This window comes from Aplidium turbinatum, chromosome 1 (genome assembly GCF_918807975.1).
Source record: "Aplidium turbinatum chromosome 1, kaAplTurb1.1, whole genome shotgun sequence".
Lineage (NCBI taxonomy): Eukaryota > Metazoa > Chordata > Ascidiacea > Aplousobranchia > Polyclinidae > Aplidium > Aplidium turbinatum.
Genome location: NC_137472.1, coordinates 9084363 through 9112008, shown reverse-complemented (window position 1 = coordinate 9112008; position 27646 = coordinate 9084363). Strand labels below are relative to the sequence as shown.

At 36.8% G+C, this 27646-nt stretch overlaps 1 protein-coding gene across 1 annotated transcript; it reads right to left on the bottom strand.

Annotated features, from left to right (window-relative positions):
- Positions 1-8919: 8919 nt before the first annotated feature.
- LOC145770653 (uncharacterized) lies at positions 8920-26469 on the bottom strand. The gene is made up of 10 exons (XM_082582350.1): positions 26344-26469; positions 25553-25693; positions 25040-25216; positions 24168-24284; positions 21296-21454; positions 20850-21011; positions 19713-19895; positions 12097-12249; positions 11302-11604; positions 8920-10737 (listed from the first exon to the last, which is right to left on the bottom strand). Exons 1-10 carry the CDS (start codon positions 26405-26407, stop codon positions 10643-10645), a joined length of 1554 nt encoding a protein of 517 aa, XP_082438476.1. The 5' UTR covers positions 26408-26469; the 3' UTR covers positions 8920-10642.
- Positions 26470-27646: the final 1177 nt, after the last annotated feature.

Here is a 27646-nt window from a genome sequence, read left to right as displayed (position 1 = left end):
CATTGCTGTTTGCATTTGTATTCACACCATTAAAGCAATCGTCATCAGCTGTGGACTCTCCGGTGTAGGCGTCATCCACACAACGGTTGCAAATCAAATCTTGTCCTTAAAAACCACAAGAATTGCTAAAAGTATCAAGTATATCTAGCTTTAAATTTAATGCAGGCTAGTGTATGAAAAGAGAAATTCATTCACAAGCGTTTGGTCGTGTATTTCTCTATATTTTTAACGGTCGTTAAATGCTGAGATAACCAGCTTCATTTCAGATGTGTTGTCAAATACCAACACAAGATCATGAACGATATAAACGAGATAATATGCTACTAAGATTCGTTGTCCAACATACACTATCACATCACAAACACATAAGATAAAAGACGTAAATAGTATTCATCTAATTTCAAGAGTTATTGCTCAATTATTGATAGTTTTACAAAATGATTAAAAATTTCTATAAACCTTCAGTACCTACTTACCTAAAGCTGAAGTAGTACAAAACAGGGCGACAAAAATACAATAAATAAATAAATTCATTATGTAAGCTTACTTAGGCCTACATTCAAAAGAATAATTTCTATTCAAATCATATCGCCTGAGCAGACAGCGACAATCATGAAGCCGTTTGGCCAAAACGCTTTTTTATCGTATATTGCTACAATCAGATTTTTGCTTATCAATGGTATAATATCGTTTCTAGCACTAGTTGCTACGTTCATCTGATGAAATTGAAAGTAAAATTAACAACAAACAAGATCAGATGAACGTACCAACTAGTGCTAGAAACGATAATTGTCCTGATGAACACCCAAACTTTTCAGTATTCAATGGTATAATATGTTACAAATTAGGATTTACGAGCATTTGAAATAGAAAGTAGGGTATAGTTAGTCGGCGCGCTTTTTCCATCTAGTTTCATGCTTACTTTTGATGAAGTTTGGTTTGACTGGAGAAATATCTTAGACTTTGCAATACATCAGATAAGTTAAAGTTAGCGAGCTAAGGTTGCAGCTTCAAGGTTTGTTATCCACACAAGAAATGCTAATTGAAAGTTACTTCCACAAGCAGTTTGCATTCTTTTTTCCTCTTAAATTTCCTTTCATCTCTAAGCGTTAAGAATCTCGGTTTTTATCATCTTTGAGACACCAACTAAGACTTGAATAAGATGTCCAACTAAACATCTATTGCTGATATGTTTGTCATTAATTTTACGCAGACCAACTGGTCGTCTTGGATGTGGTTCATTGGACTCTGAACAATGGCACCAGCCTTCATATTCCTTCGCGTCACATTCAACACAGCCACGATGTTGAAACGAGATCGAATGAAAATCGAAATTGTCATAACAAACCTATTCCAATGATGTCATTCATTTCGAAGTTATTCTTCTGAAACTAAAATATGGAGACTTATCGTGTTCTCTTTACATCTTAGTTTCTTGACTGCCCGATAGGCTATAAGGATCAGTGTCGAAAAAGAGGTAGAACTTGCAGCTAGCAAAAGCCAAAACTTATCAATATCTTAATACATCCAATAAAATATGTCGTCCCATGCATTCGTATAGCCTAACTCCGAGCTGTTCTTTTTAATGTCAACTAATCTCCAAACATTGTTATAAATCTTTGAAAATTGAAAATGTCAATCAAGGCTACTGTGTCACCACAGACTCAATTGCTTTTGCAATAGTAAATTTATTTTGCGTCAACATGAGTTTGTATTTGTTTTGAAGGGTTACGTTGTTTTAAAGAACAATGTTTGTGGGATAGAAATTTTTGATGAAGAATTTCCAAAGTAAATTTATATAAAAAAAAAAAAAACTTTCTGTTGGTCCCTATGCTGTTCAACATCCGCATTTAAAATCAAATAAAAGTATAAAAACGCTTCAAATTGTTGTTCCTTTGTTATCACGTCTTGTTTTGGCCAAGCAGCAAGACTCTGGTAGGCAACTCCAAGACACTGGTGCAGGGAAAGGTGACTAATTCTCACATCCTTTATTCGACACTGTCTTACTGTACATGCGAGAGTGGGAACTCCCGATGTTGGGTTGGCAAGTGAATCCGTATCTTTTGTTAGAAACAATTTAGGTTTGTGGTGCTTGATTAGAGCAAAGTTAGGAAAATAGATTCAACTGATGTGTGCCACATTGGTAGGCTATGACTCTTCTGAAGATACTTTTCAAACAATAGAATAAAAACATAACTGTGTCTGCTTGCTAACTTTGAAAACGGCGGGAAAAAAGTAACCGAGAGAAAATATTTACTGCGCGGTAACCAATAATCGCTACACTTACCGAAATATGCGAATGAGCAAGAAAGTGTGTGGGAAAAAGTTTCGATTAATCCTTAAATCACTCTATTACAATATTAGGTAGCTTCTGCACTCACTTACAATATAACCACAATTGCAAGAATAAAAAGACTTCATCCTAAACGTTTTTTTTTCTGAAATGGCTTCCTTCCGGTGTATAAAATTTGAACCGCATCATGCGCGTTCAGTCAGTGTGAAGTCATTTTGATGTAATGTTGCAAGTAGTTTTAGAAATATTTTGTTCTATTCGAAAACATATTTTGTAACATACGAGGTATAAACAAAACAATAGGGTTTTTTTTTGCTGGTAATGTTAGAACAAGCGTCAGTTTAGTGTCCTAAAAATGATTTTGTTTTGTGAACTGATAGAATTTTTTCTTCATAATAAACAACTAACTTAGTTGAATAGTTTTACAATGGTGAAAGGTATAATCAATTGAGAGTAATGCGACTACATTAGAAAACAATAGTCCAGCCGGAGACTTCTCCGCAATAGTCAATGAAAAAATTAAAGCAATATACGCCAAAGGAAATTGAACAAAAGCGTATTGTGCTACGTCATGGGGGTTCCCCATTATCCTAGCAAGCAATAATGCGACGAAAAATACTGCGAGTGATCAAATTAAATACGCACAGTAAGGAGAGTTTCGAAAATTTAATTACGCACTTAACGGGTTTGTCAAAATATTTATAGCATTCCACAAAAACAAGCAAAACAGTTTAAAATATTTTGTGCAAATAAACATCCCATCTATACAGAGCTCATGAGCCCATTACGATACATTTCACCCAAGCTTCTCTGTCAACACTGTTATTGTAATTTTCTCCACGTTGGTTGCATAGCCAATTAGCCATGCTCTTCCATCTGCAGTAGCGTTGAATCTATTTTTCCTTTTTCTTGTGATTGAATCTTGCTCTTCATTTGAGGCTTCTTAATTAGCAGTCATATGCTCAATTGCTTTTTTTTCTGGCGTGTCCGTCAGTATCGCACACTTTGAGGCGTTTTCTTCCTCCATTTTTTTACCTGTTTTGACAGGGGCCTTGGGGAACGCACGCACCATTTCAGAGCTGAATGGCATTGAATTAAATCATAGACTTGTCAATGCGAGTCTTTTCCTACATGAACGAGAGGTTGAATGTGTATTGACCGGTTCCTCATCGCTTGTGGCGGCTAACACTTAACAGGCCTTGCACCTCAGAAATTGAGCTTCCGTTCGAGGCTGGTGGCTCATCAGCAACGCCAATGCTTTGTGACATCACAGACGTTTGAACATGATCACATTGGTTAGTGGATTCATTTGGCAGATTATTTGACTCATCTCTGATTAATGATTTCATCAGGTGAAAATTTAACGGGGTTGATTGAATCACGTGATTCAACCAATCCCACCAAGATATCATAGAAAATAATAGTAAAAGCTATTTTACACTGAGTTTGAACTTGGCCGCCATTAGGCTACTGATTTCTTATCACTTAGCTAACTGGCTACAAAAATAACTTCCACCTTCTCATCTGCATACTATCTAACTTACGCTAAACAAAAAATACAAACAACTCTGAAATATTACAAACAGCTATAAAATATGGGGGTACTCAAAAACACCCACTAAACACCAACTTCGAAACTCGTGCGTTGCAGCATGCTGAAATGATGGCCATGCCTTGAGAAACAAGTCATCTGATTCGGTTCGATGATTTTAGTCTCAGCGCAGTCGACCGTGATTCAACCAACCCCACTTTCTCCTAAATCGTTGGTGGGGTTCACTCAAGTTTCAACACCGGAACGATTAAGCTTCCAAACTATAAAGTTTGTAAAATGACGAAGAGCATCAATTGACTGATAATGCACACAAACTACAATTCGTTTATTTATTTAGTGTAAAAAATAATCTTGAAGTAAAAGTAGCATCAAATGTTATTCGTTGCATTGTAACAATGATCTCACACCATCTTGTAGACAACTGTAATTTAATAACAAAAATAAATTGTGTAAAAATTAGCAACTCTTGGAGAAAAAAAAATTGTTTGAAAGTAATATTTGCAACAGTTCACAAAGATAAGCAGCAGAAGTGGGCAGTAAAGCGCTACTTTTATAGCACTGTTTCCAGCGCTTCCTTTTAATAACGAAGGTGGCGCTATGTTTTTAGTGGACTAGCGGCTTCAGTTGCTAAGCTGCCTTTATCCAAATATAACAGTAGCGGAGAAGCACTACGTTTGCTTCGGTCTTACTTCCATTACCTTACAATCTAAAATGAGTTTTTTTTAGAAATTGTTCATGGAAACACTGGAAAATAAGAACATTTCACAGAAAACTCGTTTGCTGTAAGGGCGTTCATCATCAGCGTATGACCAGATCGTTCCAAGGTAGAGTAAAGGGCAGGCCTAGATTGAAGGTCATCAGCCACTCAGCAGTCTCGTCGTCCAGGACCTTCAGACCATGCGCACCGTGTGGAGGCCGGTGGGATAAACAGTGGTGGATGACATGGTCTGCGGTCTGTTCAGTAGCACCACACTCGCATTCTGATGGAGCCAGGCCCCACTTGTACGCTACATGTCCGAATGAAAACTTGCTGAACGCCTCACTGCTACTTATTACATACTTCTTGCTTATATTGTGCTTTTACTTGTGGCGAAACTCAGAGTAGTCTGGATTGGCAGGTTACCAATAAAACTCATCCATCCACCCATTTACAGTAGCTCAGTGGTTACGCGCCCAGCTCAAGATCACGCGGCGCTGGTTTGACTCTCGGGGTGTGCGCTTGAGCAACGCATTTCAGGACTGCTCTCCATTCAGCGGCACCTAGTAAATGGAATAATTCCTTGCCCACAAGACATTAACAATGGGAAAACTTCACTCTGTCAATCTCGGAAACCGGCCCTGTGTAAAGAGCGTCTACAAGTATACGAAACTACCAAGAATAACCAATCAAGGCTTTGTCAGTCCGAAGAGAAAGATTCAAAACCAACAAACCAAACCAACCTGTACCTCAAGGAAAGAAAATGTTGAATGCTGATGTGCATTTCTAGTTTATACAACAGATGTCGCCTACTTATGCTACCTAAGAAACAAGAGGCGAACCAGAGCCGCTTGATCTTGGGTAGGATGCTACAAAAATAATAATAATAATAATAGTAATCAAGTTGTATACGCCCACAAAAACGTTACAATATGATGCAACATGATAGCGGTGCAAAAAAAACGTGAAGCTAACTGGCTTGGGCAAAAACGGGTCTGTTATTATTAATTCATTACCTTATCGCTGGTGGATAACCATTTTGTTAGCTTGAAACCGGACATGTCAAGGATTGCTCGTAAGTCTTTTACGAGCTTACATGCACGACCTTATGGATCTCTGCACTGACATGCGCGCACTGTATTTAGAACTTTAGATAGAGTACTTACTTGATCTGTTTAAAAACCTTTATCCTCGAATTACTGTAACGTGAATGTAACCTTGCAATTATCATGCATTTGACTTAAATACAATACGCAAAGAAGGAACGAAAAAGCTCTGGTCAAATAAACTATGCTTGCAACAGCGCCAACAGGTAAGACTATTTTCAATGCAACGGCAGTTTTTATAAGTTGATACCCTCTTAAGCCCTCAGGTTCTTACTTATGTATGAGATTCAGATTATCAAACGCACATACCACTGTAATTTAAACTTCATACAAGGACATTACTGGGGTTTGTTGGCACCAAAGTCTAAAGAGTTTTGGAAGAACACCTACAGTATGCCAGGAATAACTTTAACCCTTTGCTTTTCAACGTTTTTTTGGAAGTTAACTGCTCAAGGGGGGGCCGTTTTTGGATCAAATTCAATCAGCTGTTACGTGTTATCCGCTGGTGCTATTTCAACAGAAGTTGCACTGGTGTGAAAAAAAATCATTTGGGTATAAGTTTGAAAAGTCATTATTTTAAAATTTTATATGTTAAACTTGATATTTCAATTTTTGCAAAGGTACCCAAAAACGACATTTTTGATTTATCTTGCAGCTATTTAATTACCGTGCTAATCCGATTTCATACAAAGTTCTGCAAAACAATGAGCTCGATCGAAGGCACGAAGTGTGTGTGCGGTGTGCCGAATCATTGCATTGACAAAGATTTACTTACGACTTGCAAGCAAATCTTATTGTAAGCTACTCACTGATTCTAAAATAGTTACAATCAGAGTAATATTGTTACACGAATTTGAAAAAAAAACAAAACTGCGTTTGTTGTCTTACATTTTTGTCCTAAACTAATGCATTCCCAAACTCATGGCTAGCTTCTAGTTTTATGGAACCAAATTTCTCATAAGTAACACCTTAGCCTGCTTGAATAGCTGTTTACATCTTCGTTTGTGTATTTTAGGTCTACAATTTAGTTTGTAGTATGAATATTTTTAGTAGAGAGAGGACAATTGAACAAGTTTTTGAAATTATCTGAAATTTTTAAGTTCAAACTAGGTGCTTTTGAAACTGTGGATTTGTGTCAAGTCGCATCACAAATATCATGTAGGCTACATCATAAGTCATTTCGCTTACGGGTGTTTATAAACATGACTCATAAATTACATCCACAAACAATACAGCATTTACATCAACAAAGCTAAGTTCGAAGCTAAACATTTTATTGAAGATTGTGTCAATCAATTTGAAAATACATTTTTAGTCCGCCAGCGTCGAAACAATGGAACAGCGAATTGATCAACATGCGTAAACAAAGGAAATGTGAAATAACCCACAGTCAGCAAAGCTACATAAATTTAACCTTTACAAATGTTGAATTCATGTAAAAGGACTGGATTGCTGACTGGGTCGTCATTGTTTGAAACACAAAAAATACGCGTAAAGGCGACAACATCAGCAAGGCAGCGATTATGTTTCTGGCCGAAAAAAAAATTAACTTTTGACTTCAAAGATAAAAATGATTATAACGAAGCTTCAAATGTTGTCGTAAAAAATATTGCAGAGATACAATAAACATAATGATTTTGTGCCAGATTGTGAGAAGACTTCCTAGATTCTTTCCAAACATTTGCAGGATTGCAAATTATTTTCTATAACTTTATATTGCCAAAAAATGGCTTCTTTGTTGAAACAACGTGGCTACAATTCCATAAAAAATTCTTAGGCCTACTACACTGAAGTAATGAAATTTTTTTTTGTGATTTTGCTGATGACGTTTTACAATATCCGAGAAGTAAAAAATAATAATGATGAATTATTTTACAAAACAGTGGTTTGCAAGCGCTTCACAAAAAATTGTTGGGGGAAAATTTACTATTAGACGTAAAACGTTTGTTAAAGAAAATTGTCGATTTACGTATTTATAATGTTTATTGCGCTGTTCGAATTATAAACTGCCTGTATTGTCTACCTTTGTGGTTGCCGGCCAGCTTAGAGCAGCATGCAAACTACGCGTTTATGGTATTTGCATCGTGTTATGATTCTCGAAAATTTCCCACAAGGTCTTTATTTTTATCATGATATTTTTGTGCCTTTTCTATCCTAAACTTGAAGTCACTGTGCAGCACAATCCACATCGGTTTTTAGACTCAGTCTTCATTGAAAATCTTTTGTGTGGTGCATCATTTCAAGTAGTGTCTTCGCCTAAGCTGTTACACAAACCGCCCAGAACCAGAGTGATTATTATGTATCTATCTTACAGCCGTTGAGAGCCCGTTATTGTATGTGTGGGAATTATTACTGTAGATGTCTGACTACATTCATGCCAAAGTCGAGCAAGTTCTGCTTTCGGGATCCTTGCCGTTATTTACGGTATTTTTTGTTGATAAGTTTAGGCAGCATTTTTCAAAGATAAATGAAGACATCGGTATTGTTCGTCACTTAGATTTAGTTTTCTCAGCATTGTTTATTCATTCTTTGATCCACTAGTTTGTCCCACTTTTGGTATAATCGGATCGTTTATAAATGGCGGGTCTTTACAATAGCCGGCCTCTTATACATTGGCGCAACGTATTCAGATGTTGAATCAATGATGAAAAAAGCTGATTTGTTGTTTGTCTGATGTGACGCCTAGCTTTATGTTCCAAAGAGCGCAAAATAAAGATGATAATGCCTCATCTACATTACTAAATATTTTGTAATGTAGATGAGGCATTATCATCTTTATTTTGCGCTCTTTGGAACAACACACAGTGCGCTGTAAAACAAAAATGCAGGACATAACAACAAGTAGGCAACATAAAGCAGGGAAGGGACATGTAGCCATCGAGTTAGCTGCTACGTGTAAATTGAGCCTATCTCATAAGTTTGAGTGTATCTCACAATTACTGTTTGCAAAAACGCCATTTCTTCGGCCTCTCCCAAAAGCATTTGCAGTGATACATTTCCTCAATTGCAAGTTTTGTCAATGAGAGCATTTCCATAGAACGTTTATTTCGAAACCAGGTTTTCGTGCATTTACCCAAGAGAAGATTTCTTATTGTAACGTTTTTTATTCGTCAATGAATATTATCTGCTTGAAACAACTGTTTTGAATAGTTTGTGGCCTACATAGCCTACTATTTTGATCGTGGATTGCTATTCTTCTTTGTAGAGCTGATAACGCAAAAAACGTTTGCTATTATTGTTTCTAATTAACAGCTTTGTGATCACTGGCTTTTCTTTTGTGGCAAAAGAAATAACGCGCTTTGTATTATTGAGGTCAAACCAAACAAAGGAAAACAAGAAGATGTTTCTCTCTGCTCGCGCATGTCGATGCACGAAGCAATTATGAGCTTATGGCTTGTTATCGCAATGTAATCCATTTCACGCTTTGCTGGAAGTGAGCTAGAAATAGCAAAAACTCACCAAAATCTTGAATTTACAAGAAAACTACACAACTTTTAGCATCAAATTTAATATCATCAGATCCGCCTGGCAATTTTAGGAAAAGTCAAGAAAAACCAAGTGCATGGCGTTACTGTGCTTCAAATAATCAAAGGAAATATGAGGGGGGGGCCAAATCTGGCCTCCCTTTGAGGAGCAAAGTGTTAAGACTGGAAACTCTGCGGAACTGAAACCACTTTTATACACCAGTAGGGTCACTGTTATTTGTGTGCCGCTGTGATAAAGGTTTACATAAATTGACCTCAAAAAGCAGCAAGTAGTTAACGGACAAGAAAAAATGTAACAATCAATGCACCTGTGTTAAACTGTAAGAGCTACGCTTGCCTGGTTTGTTTATTTGTTTGCATTCTATTGGTGTAGTTGTGTTGTATTTTGTTCGCTGTTTAAAAAAATTTCAGAACGACTAGGTAGATTTTAGGCCTTCTGACATTATTAACGTATTGGTTTCGTGTTGGGTTAGTCTGTAAACAAGTTAATGGTAAGACAGCACATTTCACTGATTGCAGAACACTCCTCATTAGGTTCTGGCCCTGTTTGCACTACTCACAATGCTAAAGAACAACAGTAGGCGACCATTGGATCGGTTGCATTCATTTTTTTAATTCATCGTTTTTTTTTAGTAGTGCAAATATACTTTTATACATCAAAGAAGTTTCGATGTGAGTGTAGAGCAGTGAACATTATGTTATTATTGAAAAATCTAGTTTAATATATTTTTAGTTGATACAAACTGTATTTCATTTTGTTACTCATTCAGTAGTCGTGGTAATGTGCTGACCCTACTGATGTATAGCACTGAATAGAGTTTCCAATCTCGCAGCTATAGATATCCCTGGTGTATGCCTCATGCTACACATAATAAATCTTAGAAAACAATAAATTCATATTGGTAGCAGTCTGTTGTTTTGCAAAACAAGTAAAAACAAACATAAAATATCTGGACACCAATCGCTGGTGAACGATACTATTTCACCTATAATCATAACTTTAATAAGTAGGCTACAGCGATCAGGGAACAGTTCTCAACAATTAGTAACTGCAGTGTATCCGTAAACAAGGCAAGGACTAGTTTGGCATCGGCTCCAAAATCTGTTTTCGCGACAACTAGGTAGAAATGACACATGTCCCTATAGGCAGTAATCAGAATATTTTGTTATGGTTGTTAAATCAAATTGATTTTCTCAAAAGCTATGTTAGCCAACAGAGAGTCAATCGTTTCTGCAAGATGAAACTCGCCATTTACAATCATGAACGTTTGTTACCGTAGCTGGCAATTAGAAAGGCGAAATATGTTTTGATCAAAATTTCATGTACAGTGCAGCACATATATCATATATACAAACGCTGAACAGGCTTCAAAACAGAGTTGAATATAAAAAATCAAAAGCATTTAATTTGCTGGACAACAGCAGGCACGACTTCTGTTGCATAGACATAAACGTTCAGAGCAAAGTTTTGCCTATCACTGATTATACACGGTGATTAAAGTATTTCCATCAGGATCCAAAATAAAGTATCAAAATTGAAATAACAAGACTTCCAAACAAAGATGCTTTGTCATTCTTTAGATTGGTTGATTCATTCAAAACACCTGTAAAAAACATTACGTATTACATGCTATTAAATATCATAGATACACAAAGATTCTGTTTTTTAATTCAATTGATGATGATTGTTTTGACAATCAATTGCAAAACTTCCGTTCCAAAGTGAACTGTGTTTTATTACACATGAATAGATTAAGCGAATTCAATTGAAACAAAACATTTTCAGCGGTTACATTCATCTAATTAGTACTATAATGCCTCAATATGTAACAGCTAGCTGTTGGAGATTGTGCAAAAACAGGCTGGAAGCACTGTTTCTTGCAATCAGCGAAAGGAATGTCTGATTTTCCCGAAAGTTACATTCTTGCACTGACTGCAACACGTAGTTCGTCTAGTTGATTCTGAGATGTGTGATATTTGATGTATCGAATCCTAATATCTGTGACAACCTGTGGTATGCGGTAACAATGCCACAATTGCATTCTAAAATGGCAAACCCGCACCTTGCTCCAGCAGTGCAGCAGTGGATTAATATCCATAAAACTCTTTAAATTCAGTAAAGCAACAGTTTAAACATTTGTAACGGGACTCACATAACAAAAACTCACCTAAATTGCACCCGGTATCTGTGCATGTCTTATTGCAATTTGTTACGTTAATTCCGTGAAACATAACGTCTTTGCAATACGTTCCACGATTATGATAACTGCAATCTCTTCTAACCAATCTCCTGAAGCCTTGCGGAGGTGTTGCCACTAAGCTTCCTTCGGTTTTACTGAGGTAGTCTTCTAGGACGCAATACCTGTGGTAGGGTTTTGGACACTGCGTTGGCCAATCAGGAGCTTCCAAGCAACTGTCATAGCCTTCAGAACTGTATGTGCTTTCACATTGAGCACACTTTGGACGTGTAGCTAAAAAAACATAAAAAATGGTATGAGAAATGTAAATCCACTGGTATTACACTACGGTATGGTATTATGTTTATGTTATCCATATACATTGAAAAATGTCGCTTTACTAGGTATGTCGAAACCGTGGGTAGTGTATGCAAACATACAATAAAAAGCTTGTCTTCTGTTTATTCAATAAACGAATATCAAGCAAACATACGGTACCTCCAATATCTAAAGACATAATTTCAAACAAATTGATAATGCAAAATGTCATATGCTAAAGGTCATCCAAATCAGATCTGGACAACACGGCCCCAATAAGGAAATCAAACCTCAAAAATCAATCAAATCCGATCAGTTTTTTCGAGATTTCTAAGAAAGTTTAAGCTCAAGGCCTGATCGTTCGAGTTGAAAGTCTTACTCATACTGGTTACCATTAAGTAGTGGAGTGTTGCTAAAAGCAAAAGTAAATGTTTCTGTCAATAAGTAATTTAGATAAAGAGTACTTACGCCACCCAGTGTTGCATCCGTCGTCTCGACAGGTCTCACGACATGTGACGAACTTGGCGTTCAACGTCGCTATTTCTTCCGTCACACACTTGGTCGTGACAGCGTACTTTGCGCATTCACGAACTATTTTATCGAATTTGTACTCAGGATCGGCTGAAACAATCACGAAATTTTATGTGTAAAAACAATCTTGAATCAAAGTGACTATTACATTTTACATTGATGAATACGTTTACCATTTTTCGTTTAAGGATGAGTAGGGTATTCATTCAACATTTCAGAAAGTGAATACATAATACAAATCCTGCTATGTTTCAGTTAACGCGCATTTGATTGTAAAACATTAGTTGGATTTGTTGCATTTCTTTTCTTTTAAAACCGTTGTACAATAATTATCAACTTACAGTAAATTAAAAAAAATGCATTATACAGTATATGGGAGTAAAATAATAAGCATTTGGTAATGTGAAAGAAAAGAGGGTTTATTTCGTAAGCTAGTTTGTAGTTTTTCAATACAAAAGATTTGTAACTGCATAATAAATGCCATTTTAATTTAGTTTAAATCACTGGTTGCTTTTATTCTTTAAAGAATCCAGTCGCGTTCCACTGCTTTTCTCAAGATTGCACCTCTCTATAGCTCTTTCTTTATTACTACCCAAGAAAAATTGCAATCAACATCACTTAGTCCATGCAGTTTATGTCACTATGGCCAGTATATTATAATGGTAATTAAATGTCTTATAAGGCATAATTGTAGAAATAAAATTACAAATACAGTACTTTCAATGCGTGTTTTTAACACAGTAAGTAGGATAAACAGAACTTAGTAAAGCAATAATTTCAATTTGGTACATATATAGCTTATTATTTTCATTCACTTTTTAACATTGTATAATAAAACTAAATGTAAGACAAAGTTCAAATTCAAATTGTCATTTTACATATTGACGATTTCAAATAATCAACCGTCTTCAGTGCAACTTTATAATCCACATAATCAACTTTACAACAGTTGAATTAATATTATAGTTCAGTTTAGAAATAAAATTGTTTTGTGGTTGCCAACAGATACAAACAATTAAATAAATACAAATAAATTAAACAAATTATCTTAACGCTGTGCCTGGAGACTGTATCTTACATGTTTTTGTTGTTAGTTGCCTCAAGTACATTTGCAGACGTATTCGCTTCCCTGATTTACTGAGTTATCATCATTTTCGATGAAGGGGTTCTTGGTCACGTGACCCCATGACAAGACTTAAAATAACTACATATTCTGGCAAAACAAAGCAAAATTCTCGTGATTGTATGCAAACGTTAGCTCAGTGGTTACGCGCACGGCTCAAGATCACGCGACGTTGGTTCGACTCTCGGGGTGTGCGCTTGAGCAACGCATTTCAGGACTGCTCTCCATTCAGCGGCACCTAGTGAATGGAATAATTCTCCGGCAACAACACTTCAACAATCGGAAATTGCACTCTGCCAATCTCGGTAAGCGGCCCTGAATAAAGAGCCTCTACAGCAGTGGTTCCCAACCTTTTTGTTGCCATGGACCTCTTTAGACAAATTATTAATTCTGCGGACTCCTACCTAAATTTTGCCTGAAACTCAATTAACATACTATTGACTATTGTAATAATATGCTACTCAACTACTGTAGGCTACTGTGTCATATTGCATTGCCGCTACGACTCTTGCGGCAAATATCAGGTCAAACAGTTGCTCAAATAAGAAAATGAATGAATTGTTCAAGAAATGGCAGTTAAGGTGGCCCAAAGTGCCATGCCGAAACTTTTTCAACGTAAGCAAATTTAATGAGAGGGCTGTTGTTTGTTTTCCTGAACTAAACGACTGAACTGTGGTTGAGTTTTTGACAATGCAACACGCATGTCATCTTCAACTTCCAGGCGATTTCGATGTTTAGGTTTTATTGCAACAAGAGCTGAGAATCCTGCCTCGCAAAGGTAAGTGGTTATGAATGGTAACAAAACAATAATCGCTTTCTTTGCCAAGAATGGGTAGGTTTGCAGTTGTGAGCACCAAAATTCTTCCACGGTTTTTGAATAAAATTTAATGCGTCTTCAATGCCTCTTCCTAAGTCCAACCGTTCTCCTCAACGTGGTGGAGAGGTGGCAACAACGTATGTTATATACGTTGGCTAAACGGCTCTGGCCTGGGGAAAGACCTGGCAACCTACCCCAGAACTTTTGCCAAAATACTCTATGATGACAAAACGAAAAAGTGGATACGAAATGGTACCAGAAAGTGGAACCTCCAGGCTGGACCGTACCAATCAAGCTACTGGAGAAGAGCAAAGAGAAAGTCAAATGAACTCAAGTACTAATGACGTGAATAGGGCAAAGCCTTTTGGACCCCTAATTGCTGAAACGGCTTGCAGTGAAATTACCACTCTACGCTTCACTAAACCATACAAAATTGGTACATGGAATGTCAATGGACTAAGTACAGGAAAACTGGAAATCATAAAAAACGAAATGAATCGACTCAATATTATCATCCTTGGGTTAAGCGAAGTGCATTGGATTAGCAACGGTTTTTTCAACTCTGATGAACACATTGTTTATTACTCAGGCAATGATACAACAAGACGAAGAGGGGTTGGGTTTATTACAACGAAGAAAGTGTCGAAATGCATCGAAAACTATCAAGTATTCAGTGACAGAATAATGACCATACGAATTCAAGGAAAACCTTACAGTGTTACAATCATCCAGGTATACGCTCCCACAACAGATGCTCTAGAACAAGATTTGGATAACTTCTATGAGGATCTACATAATACTTTGAAGCAAACACCTACAAAAGATATTATATACATTATGGGAGACTTCAACGCTAAGATTGGAAGTACATTAGAACCGGGAATTACTGGCGGGTTTGGTTTGGGTCACCGAAACGAATCGGGAGAAAGATTATTTCAATTTTGCCAAGAACATCAACTTTCAATAACCAACACTATGTTTAAACATCCTAAAAGAAGATTATACACTTGGACTTCACCAAACGGACAATACAGAAATCAAATTGATTATATTTTATGCCAACAAAAATGGTCAAGCTCCACTCTGGCGACAAAGACATATCCGGGAGCTGACTGTGGAACAGATCACCAGTTGCTAGTAACCAAACTAAAAGTACGTTTTTGCAATGCCGGTACAAAACAAGAAAAAAGAAACATGATATATGACACAGAACAGATTGAACCAAATTATATAGCCGAACTTGAAAACAGTTTGAAATTTCTTAACACTGAAAATAAGCAAGCTGATATGATATGGGACAATATAAAGGAAAAGATCTTGGACGCAGCTGCAAATAATGTACCGAGTAAAAAGACATCCAAATCTGCTCAATGGATTTCCCCTGTAACAATTAAACTAGCAGAACATAGAAGGAAAGCAAAAGCAAATGGAAACAGAATACAATTCAAAAAGCTAAATGCTTAATTCCAAAAACAAGCTCGGAAAGATAAAAACATATATTGGGAAGAAAAATGTAGGAAGATGGAATCAGCAAGTAAAACTGGGAACATGCGAGAGCTTTACTCACAAGTAAAGAAAGCAAGATCAACCTTCAAGGCCAAGAATGCTACAGTACGTGGAGAAAATGGAGAAGATCTGCATGACAAACAAGCAATTTTGAATCGGTGGAAGGAGTATGTTGAGCAGTTATATCAGGACCCTCAACTGCAACCACAGATTGAAGAACATAAAAGTCAACAGTTTGACCTTGAACCTGACATACTGGAAAAAGAAGTTATCTGGGCAAGAGACCAACTATCTAAACAAAAAGCTCCAGGAGTCGATGGAATTCCAGCAGAATTATTAAGACATGTGCCAATTCAAATACTATTGGCCTTATGCTAATGTATTTGGAAATCACAAGAATGGTCAAAAGATTGGAAAAGATCAATATTTATTCCAATTCCAAAGAAAGGAGACATACGGACATGTTCAAACTATCGAACCATAGCCTTAATACCTCATGCAAGCAAAATTCTTTTGAAAATCATCCAAAAACGACTGGGCTCAATTATTGAAAGAGAAATGCCAGATGAGCAGGCTGGTTTTAGAAAAGGCAAAGGTACCCGTGACCAAATTGCAAATCTCAGATGGATTATGCAAACCAGCAGGGAGTACAAAAAAGATCTGTACATGTGTTTTATTGATTATTCGAAAGCTTTTGATGTTATCTAACATAACATTCTTTGGAGTAGTCTGAGAGACATGGGAACGCCAATGCACCTACTGGAACTCATAAGGTCATTGTATGAAAATCAAGAAGCTACAGTTCGAACAGCATACGGAAATACAGCTTGGTTTAAAATTGAAAAAGGAACACGCCAAGGGTGCATTTTATCTCCTTCTCTATTTAATATGTACACAGAAATGGTCATGAGGAGAGCAGGGTTGAGTAATTCCAATATAGGAGTGAAAATCGGTGGCAGAATTATAAACAACTTGAGATATGCAGATGACACTACCCTTTTGGCCGAGAACGCACAAGATCTTGAAGATTTAATCATCAAAGTGAAAAAGGAAAGTGAAAGGGCTGGATTGAAACTCAACATCAAAAAAACAAAAATTATAACAACTGGTAAAGCAGATAACATAAACATCAAGATCGAAAATCAAGAAATTGAAACAGTGAATGAATTCATATTTTTAGGCTCAAAAATAAGCTGGGATTCTAATAACTCACCAGAGATAAGGAGAAGAATAGCGCTGGGAAGAAATGCATTTGTTGGAATGAATAGCATTTGGAAGAGCAAGGATATAAAATTAGAAACAAAAAATAAGCTGATCAAAACTATAATATTCCCAATTGCAACTTACGGATGCGAAACATGGACAATGAACAAAACAGACAGAAGAAAGATTGACGCATTTGAATTGTGGTGTTGGAGAAGGTTACTGCGTGTTCCTTGGACAGCCAAAATAACAAACGGGAAAATTCTTGAACAAATTAAACCGGACATATCCCTAGAAGCTAGAATCGTCAGGCAGAAACTTTCATATTTTGGCCACATAATGAGAAGCAAATCAATGGAAAAAGACATCATGCTTGGTTTGGTGAGCGGAGGAAGAGGAAGGGGGCGCCCGAAAACAAGATGGCTTGACACGATTGTAAATGACAGTGGCATGGGAGTGCATGAATTGAAGGAGGCTGCGTGGGATCGAGAGATGTGGAGAAAGATGACGTATAAAGTGACCGAGAGTCGTAAACGACTGAACGGATGATGATGATGATCAATGCGTAATAACTCTTTTGATCTCAAATCAATTAGGTCATTGAATTATAAATTATGTAACAGAATTATGTAAACTCTACACTTGGCTTGATAACAATCAGTTGACACTCAACTTGAGTAAAACTAACTACATACTCTTTAACAATAAAAAGACTACACTCTCCGGTATGCAAATAAAATTAAATGATACGATAATTAAAGAAGTTGACCACACGCGCTACTTAGGAATCACAATAGATAACAAACTCAACTGGAATAAACACATTGATAGCCTCTCGAAAAAACTATCTTCTTCTTCAGGCGTACTGAGCAAACTTAGAAAATTCACTACTAGAAAAGTTCTAATCAATATTTATTATAGCATTGTACACTCGCACCTACAATATGGAATTATCAACTGGAGATGCGCACCCACAAAATACTTGAATAGAATTCAGGTTAGACAAAAAAAGATAATTAAAATCGTTACAGGAGCATTTGAAATGAAAACTAAATTACTGCCACTCTATCAAGAAAATAAAATACTAACTGTTAATTCTACTTATAAACTAGAAATAAGCAAATTTATGTACAAATTTTATAATAATAAACTACCGGAAAACTTCAAAACTTTCTTTACACATGTATCATCTATTCATTCGTATAACACCCGACGTTCAAGTTCCAATTCACTTTATACTAAACCGGCAAATACCCAATTATTTCAAAAAAGTTTAAAATGCATGGGAATCAAGGTATGGGACAGTTTACCTCAAAATATGAAAAAAAAAACATGAACAAAGGCTTCAAATATTTCAGTAAAATGTGCAAAATACACTTCTTCAATAATCAAGAGCTATAAAAACGACATCCACTACCTGACTATGTTAATTGTTATTATTATTTGTAGTATCTGTACTTGTTTTGTTTTTTTTCTGTTCTTCCTTCCTTCTTCTTTTTTGTGTCAATTTGCAACAATATTAACAACGCAATACTTTCTTTTGTGTAACTATTTGAATGAGAGAGTGCAGACTCGACGACCTCCTACGCCTTCAGGGCTACGGTCTTTCGCACTCTCTCATTGGATGCACACTGTCAGTTTTTGTTTTATGTATGATTCGGCGTTTCGCATCCAAACAAAAATAAAATGACCATCCATCATCTTTACTGAGATCGTCATCGCTAATGTTGTTCAAGTCAAAAAGAAAAGGATTTCGAATCCATGTTTCAACTTCGTTCGGCAGGTGTTCTAAATTAATATAATGTTGAAATGAGATTTGCAGGGTTTCAAAGTGTGCGCAAAATTTTTCTCTCATAGAGATCAAAAGAGTACATTCTCTTTGAGTTTCATCTATCAAGATAAGATCTTCTAACATTGGAAAGTTAGCGTAATTACCTGCTTCCAATCTGCGTTTGCAAACCGGCAACTTGGCTAAAAACGCTTTCAGTTTTTCAGCTGCATCAATTATTGTCACACCTGGTCCTTGAATTCCACGATTAACATTGTTAATACCATAATATGACCGCAAATATCGGCTAAGTAGGCCATGCCGTATAGAAAACTTTTACTCTCAAACAATTTGAGAGGGGACTTCCTTTTGCATTCAAAAAAGTTGACATATGATATACTTCATTTTTAGCTACTGCAGTCGTTTCAAAACTTCTCCTCTAGATAACCAACGTACATCAGAATGATACAAAAGTACTTCGTAATCTGACCCTACTTCTTGACAGAGCGTTTTAAAAGTACGGTGGTTTACAGCTCTGCTTTTGATGAAATTAACGACTTTCACGCAATTCGTTAGAATTTCTTTGCGACTTGGTAAAGTTTTTGCTGCTAAGGCGTACCAGTGCAAGAAGCAATGGGTAAAAACCACACGAGGAGCTTCATTAGTTACTAAAGCAGCAAATCCGGATTTGTTCCAGAGCATAGCTGGTGCTCCATCCGTGCATATAGAACAAAATTCATCAAATGCATGCATAATTGCATATAGTCCAAAATTCAAGGTAATCACGGACCCCCAAATGCTTTCTCACGGACCCCCAAGGGGTCCGCGAACCCTAGGTTGGGAACCACTGCTCTACAGTCTACAAGTATGCGAAACAACCAGGAATAACCTATCAAGGCTTTGTCAGTCCGAGGATAAAGATTCAAAAACCAACCAACCAAACGTACTCATTTGGCATACGGTTCAATTTGAATCATTTCTTGGTTTTGTCTTGCGAATAGTTGTTAGAAACCAAGTTGCAGTTTCCCATCACTCAAAAATGAGAAAGGAAAATCAAATGTGTGATGGACATGCAACTTGAGCTTGAATAACAAGCAAAACATCGTTAGTATAATAATCACATTTTTACACCTCACCTTTGTACCGAAGATTTTTCTTTTCTGAAATAAAGTATGTTGCAGTCGATTTGCAGTAATTGGTGTTGAACGGACAAAGCTGTCTTGTAGTTTTACCTTGTGCACATTTGCCATTTTCATCATTACTTTCACAAACCATGCAATATAGATCTTGTTCAGCAGGAAAACTTGGACTCATGCTCACTGAAGAAACAATTGACTTGCTTCAATTTAGTTCTATATGTGATGATGTACAGAAAGAACAAGACAATAAACGAGGAATAGAACTACTATATGCACATTGTACATATTAAATGAAGTGAGATTGTAAATAAGGCCCACACAAATTTAGAAAAAGTCACAAAAGTTTTGTTCAGGGTATTACAACATTTTGGAGGTATATACAGTAGATCATCTTATAGATTAAGATTTCAAGAATTTCACTGATACAATAACAAATTAGCCTTGTATATGCAGCATAGTAAAAAAGTGTTTTGAAGATTGGAATCCAGATTACTATGTCTTATTTAGGCTACTCATGGCCACCTAAAGATACGGCCTGATTTGTCACATTTTGCAGAAATTTCCAGGTTTTTCTAACTTTGAGCGAACGTTTAAATAATTTTTTCTAAAAATTATATTCTTACGCTTTCTTTATTCTTTTCCCCAGATGACACAATAGGTTTTAACATTCTCACATGTTGAAAAACAAAGAAAATTTGATTTCGAAGATTTTAGTCAGACTGTTAATTTTCAATAACAGTCTGATTTTGCGTTTTTCAACTTACTTTTTCTCATTTGCTACTGCTTCCCCAAGGCAACAAAAAAGTTTTATGTCATTAGGAAACCGCAAAAAGTAAAAACATCTCAAAAAATGTCAGTCAAACACTAGCAGTAGCTGTAATCAAAATCTGCAAAATGTGACAAATCAGGCCGCATCTCCAGGTGGCCATGGGCTACTATTTGATATGTTGGTTTAATAAAAGTAAATTGTTTTTTTTTTGCAGCCATAGTAAAATATCACTTAAAATCAGAATCTTTGGACTTGATGAATTGAATGGACTTATTCTTGAACCTTTCAAATTGGTGCAATCGACATGATAATACATCGCTTGTTCTGAAGAAAACCTGTAGCAACAAAACAGGTCCTCGACTTACATGACCCAACGTTGCATCCATCCGTTTTACATGTAGAAACACATCTGTACTGTGTATGATCTGCGTAGTTAGGATCAGTGGGTGTCGAAAAAAAGCATCGATTTCCCAACGTGTTAGTTGCCATGCAACCTTTCGATATATACGAACGCACGATATTTTTTTCTGAAACATAAAGCACAATGTTTCTTTACTTTCTTGATTCTTTAATAGAATTACTATTGTTTGTAGAAATATATCGAGTAGTTGAGTAGCAATTACTGCACAAAGCAAAATGTAGTGAATCCTTTTAGATTTTTTATCAGTTTTGTAATGAATATCTAACACAAGCTAATACGCACAAGTTGATGTTTATTCCATCATCCTCCTTTATTCTTTCTTCACACAATTGCAAAAATCTAATACTGTACAATACATATTTATTTTTGTGGTGTGTATAGAAGACTTACTTGAATCAAATATGCTTGTACGGATCGAAGAACAATGTTCGTATTTCCGGCTACTTTGCAGGCAAGGCGTGGCCAAAGTTTTGGTTGAACATTTTCTGTCTATTTCTTCATTGCACTGGATGCATTTTCGATAAGAAGTTTGAGGTTGAATCCTCAGTGCTGAAAGAAAACAATCTATACTCTGGTCTCTGTTACAAGTGTACGATCTTGAAACTTTTAACAATTTTTGTTCAATACTATGGAGCATCTTTTCCAGCTGCCATCACAACGCCGAATGCCATTTTGTCAGGAAGAATTACCTTTTAATCACCATGGCAATAAGCCTAGGCCCTAAATATAAAGATGCCCAAAGCACATTCAGTATGCATACCAGCATTCTACTATGGAAAGAATAAAGCATGAGACAAATCTACATGCTGCATACTGCATAGTGCGGTTATGCGTCTATTCAAAGCCGATAATTCAAAGTGGTAAATTCAAAGCCGATAATTCAAAGATAACAATTCAAAGCGGTCGATTGAAAGCCGATAATTCAAAGACAACAATTCCAAGCGGTCAATTGAAAGCCGACAATTGAAAGCCAGCAGTTCAAAGTTGACGATAATTAATCCGCTTGATTGGAAAAATCAATAATTGAAATTAATTAATCTTATTGTGATGTGATAAGAGTGCGAGCTCGTACTGTACTCAAAAGTCCATCGTTTTGCAATGCTGAATTTGGCAGAAGTCGAACAAGGAGTAGTATGGATGTTTCTTTCACGAAAACGGAAAGAGGAAGGAATAAAGCATGCCATGGCGGCTACTGCTATAATCACGACAGGAATAGTAAGCTTGGTGAGGGGTTAAGCTTCTGGTTGTGTGAAGAGTATTGGAAGGAAAATAAGTGCAAAGCAAGAATGCATGTCTGCAATGAAAAGGCAGTGAAATTTGTTGGAGAACATAACCACGCTCCAAATGGTCAGCGTAAGCAGGTTTTGGACGTTTGTGCCCAGGTTAAGTTGCAAGCAGCAACGTCTTACGCTACAACTCAGCAAATCATTACGGCGGCAACAGCAGATTTGCATCCAAATGCAGCAGCTCAAATTCCTGAGGAACGTGTTTTGAAACGCAGCATTCAGCGAGCCAGAAGGCAAGTACAAAATATTCCTGTGGAGCCGTCAAATGCTGAAGAACTGGTAATTCCATTAGAATTCAAGAAATTGGATGATGGTACTGTGTTTCTACTTTATGATTCTGGGCCTGGAAATGATCGCATATGCAACTTCAGTACCCAGCGTAACCTTGAACTTCTCTCTCAGAGTCAAAGCTATTTCTCTGATGGAACGTTTAGCACAGCTCCAAGCCATCTCTTTCAACAGCTATATACCATCCATGCTATTGAATTAGGCACAATTGTACCTCTTGTCTATGCTCTTCTTCCGAACAAAGCTGCTCAAACCTATTGTCGACTTTTGCAGGCTATAAAAAACCTTCGACCTCAAATAAATCCAATGTCCTGGATGACAGACTTTGAGAAGGCTGCAATCAATGCCATTCAAGACAATTTTCCAGCAACTTCACTGACGGGCTGCTTTTTCCATTTACAGCAATGTGTTTGGCGTAAAATACAGCAATTTGGATTGGTAGCAGCTTATAAAGAAGATGATGGAAAGTTTGCAATGAGTGCGCGGAGCCTGGCAGCACTAGCTTTTGTACCAGAACAAGACGTTGAGAACGCATTACAAGCCCTAGTGATAGATGAAGAATTTGATCACCGAATTCAACCTGTAACTGAGTACTTTGAGGACACTTGGATTGGTCGACCAACTCGCCACAGGCATCGAAGACCTGCTGTGTTCCCAAATGAACTTTGGAATGTTTATCAGCGCACTTTGCGTGGAGAGCATCGTACCAACAATAGCATTGAAGGGGGGCATAGACGTTTTCAATCAACTGTCGGTTGCTTTCGTCCGTCCATCTTTCGCTGCATCAACGCTGTTAAGAAAGAGCAAAAACATAACGAAGTCCTAATGGAACGTCTTGTGGCAGGCCACAATCCTCCATCTCGAAAAAGGAAATATGAACAACTAAATGAACGGATCCTTCGCATTGTGCAACAGTATGATGCTCGAACAACGGCTCAGTATCTGCGTGGAATTGCTCACAACTTTGGCATGTAGTTTTCTTGCGAACTATTTTCTGTTAGAATTGTCGGCTTTTCTCTGTTTTGTTTTTTGTCGTTAATCTCAGCTTTGAATTATCAGCTTTTAATTGACGGCTTTGAATTTTCGTCTTTGAATCGTCGTCTTTGAATCAACCGCTTTGAATTTTCGTCTTTGAATCATCAGCTTTGAATAAACGGCTTTGAATTTTCGGCTTTGAATTGTCTGCTTTAAATTGTCGTGCTACCGCATAGCGCATATGAACCTCATCTGTAACGCGGTTTGCTAACGAAAGGGAGATGTGGGACCTATGATTACAGTGAGACTAATGGAAGATCGGATTATTTAGTCTCCTGTAAAATGTAAAGACTTTTTTCAATTGGGAAACAAACATCAATTCTATAACTATTTCAAATCAAAACTACTATAGTGGAGATGTCTTTCTTTTTTTTACTGTGAATAGCATTTGTGTAATAGGTGAAAACAAGCTTTTTGCTCTTTGTATGTAAGAAATTTTCTTTGGTGCGAGTAAACATTATTATATGCCCATAAGTTGTGGCGCATTGACAAGTAAAAGTATTAAGCTTAAAGGTGAATATAGGTTTAGCCTACACAAGCTGAGCTAATACAAGTTAAAATAACGTTTTTACATGTTGTTTGAAATAAAGCTCGATATCTTCAGCTGTATACAATAATATTTTTTAAGTGCAAAGAGATAAATATAAACTCACGTTGCTCACAGTTCGACCCCTTCCACTCTTTTGTACAGATACATTGTCCAGTGATATAATTACAATGACCATTTCCCAGATTATATCTGCAATTCCCTTGACAAGGTCTCAACACATCTGTGTAAATATTACGCAATAACAATCATTTATTAACAAGTATTTCGGCTTTATTGCTGAGTGGTGAGAGCCTTGGAACGACGTTCGAAGGGGCGCCGGTTCGACACCGCTCAAGAGCATGCGACTGTGTCTTTGGCAAGACACTTAAAAGCATGCCTGAAGGACGAAGGTGGTTACGAAGATTTGGGTCCTTGCCTTCCCGTCCACTTAATTTAAATCTTCAATCATCGAGCGTAAGCCCGGAAACGACAAAAAAATTAACTAGCAAAAATTAGTGAAAATTAACGCATCAATTAACTATTCAATGTAACTCTTAAACTGATTCATTAAGAAAAATAGAGGCTGCTTCTAAAACTCAATCTAAGCAGTTTTATGAACTTCTTGAGGTGTTGAACTACGGACGCATGACCAGTCGGCGAGATTGATAAGTTTAAGGATCCATGATTAAAGGTTCTTGTTCAAATATTGTTCTGGGCAAACTTTTCCATCCAATAAAATGAATGAAAAATATAATTTGCTCAACTACAGAGATTGAAAGTTCGATTAATTTTTCTGGAACTGATAATCTATAGATTACACCTGAGATAATATAGTGCATGGATGTAAGGGCGACACATTCATGATTACCCGCGGTCAAGAAAAGATTTTAAAATTGCTTCATGAACTGTTCTTTACCAGAGCACCATTTTCAAGATATGGTATTGGTAAATATTCTCAACACACAATTATCTACTTTTTTGTGTATGCTGACTTACTAGTGGTAATATTATTGCAGTTGTTAGAACGGCATGGGTAGTAGCATGTGGTGGTTTCTTCGTGAGTATTTTGATCAACGTTAGTGATGCATTGGCTGTAGCGCGGAGTGTGTCTAGTGGTTTCTTCATGATCTTTTTCGGGGTCGACACATCCTCGTTGGATCATCACTGGAAACCCTGAACACATTTAAATTTTAAATAAAAACATGGCAACATGTAGATATAATCTGATACATCGAAATAAACGGTCTTCGGTATTCTTTTGTCAGGCTTAACCTCTTTCATGTTTTTTATTGAATTTTTTCTTTTTCTGCCATCTTGTTTAAAGTCTTTTGAAAATAGAAGTAAGTTAGACTCTCTTGGAAGTTATTGCTAGGATAGCTAACATCATTGTGACAAACATAACAAACGTCATCTTTCACGTGTCATCATCAGATTTCCTTTCATATTAGCACCTCAAAAATAGGTTTTAACAAAAACTTTGACATATGTGCTGTAATGTCATTAACTCACCATCTTTTAGCATGATGCTTGTGCTGCAGTAGAATCGGTGATGTGGACACACAAATGAAGATGCGTTGTTCGGGCTGTCATAGCAGTCATTCGTTTGGGAAGAATAGGCGGATTTAACGCACGATCTGCAAGAAACTTTGCCTGAAAAAAAAATCAAATGAGTTTGTTGCATTAACTTACAATATCGAAAGCACAAAATGCCTGTTCCGCATGGCAAATTTGTGATGTTTTGTTTTATGACAGCGACAAAAGTTGTGCCTAACCTCACTTTAGCGGCTGATGGTAAGTGCATACAGTAATATTTTATTTATTTATTATTTATTTGCATCAGACCAATAGGTTCATATTTACTACTAAATTTGCAAAAAGTAAAGAAAAAACAAACAATACAAGTAATAATCACAATAACCCAGTATCATACAGATATAATAATGCTGGAGTGGAAAATTGTAAACGCAACAAGGAGCAACGAGTAAACTGCTAACGGCACATTTGAAATACGACGATTTGATAAAAGCGTCAGAACAGCCGAGAGCATTCATTTAACAATTTTTTGAAGATTGACATTTACATAAAAAATTGTAAAGAATTAAAAAAAAATTGTATATATATAATAGCAATAGTAAATTTGTAACAGAAAAAATAGGTTCCAAGGGATGCTCAATGGTTTAGCGATGTCAGCGCATTATTTTTACAGTAGGCTACATATAAAAGAACAAGTATCTCGAATGTTTTCACATCAAACTTTATCAAAGTGGGAACACCAGGCATCACTTTGGACGATAACTTACTTTTGGCAGATGCATGGCTCATAAGTTCCATGACTAATAAAACCATAAATAGTTGCAGCTTCATTTTGAAATCCAATAGTTCATTAACTTTATGAAGTAAAATATAAACTTTTGAGTAAAAAATGATTGCAACTATATTCTAAAAACACCATATCGCATTATACATAATGAAAATATATTAAACGCATATGCTGTAGATTGAATAGCTTCCGAGATGTTATGTGAAAACTACTTTGACAATTAAAAGTATTATCAGGTTAATAGAACAGAGAGATTATATATTTATCACTTAACCTTCCCATGAGATACATCTACCCGTTTTGTCTCTTCATAAACTGTAGTAATAATAATAATAATAATCATGCTTTTATTTGCGCCCATTGCGATAACATACAGTACACTGCGATCACAGATGCGATACAACAGACGACAGGAAGCAGCGAAGTGACATATAGTCTTCGAGTTGGTTCCCTTATTTTGGCTTGCCTTTAAGTGTCTTTCGCCGAGACACAGCCGCGTGCTCTGGAGCGGTGTCGAACCCACGTCCTTTCGAACGTCGCGCAGACGTTCTCACCACTCGGCTACGCAGCCGACTAATAGTATATTGTGACCAAACAACCATGACCTAACCACGAGTGTCTCCAATGTACAATCTACAACTATCCTGCATCATTGCATTGCTTCACTTATTTTACCATATTCATTTTTATCTACAGAAATAGCTAACTAAATTTGCTATGAGTTTATTAATCGTTTATGTACTGTAGGTAAGAAATCATCAAATCTAACAGCAAGGGTTCAAGTCTTGCTCTGTACGATTGCACTATCAAAACTCCTGGCGGTCCCGTTCGGCTCGGGATGGTCGCAACGTGATCTTCCAGCTTTTCTCACTGTGCTTTGTTTGTAAATAAATTAAGGCAAGAAAATTACCTTAGCCATAGTAAACTGTATAAACTGTTTATTTTCAACGCTGTAAACAACCGATTTGTACTCAGAGTTGTCAGAAACCACAGGTGGCTAGATCAGGGGCGCCGGAAGCGGGGGGGCAGGGGGGGCGGATTACCCCCTGCCCACAATTTTTCTGCAGATGGAGGGGCAGGGGGGGCAATGGTGCCCTTATAAAGTCATGTAAGCTACTGCACATTTTGCAACATATTAATTTCTGCTATTCGCTTTCAGTCTAATTATAATGTTTCATTTTTGCCTCAAAATAATAATTACGGCACAAAATTTTCCAACACAGTACAGGCCTTAAAACTCGTTTTTTTTTCGGCAGCCATCGTGGCCTACCGGGAACTCCTCC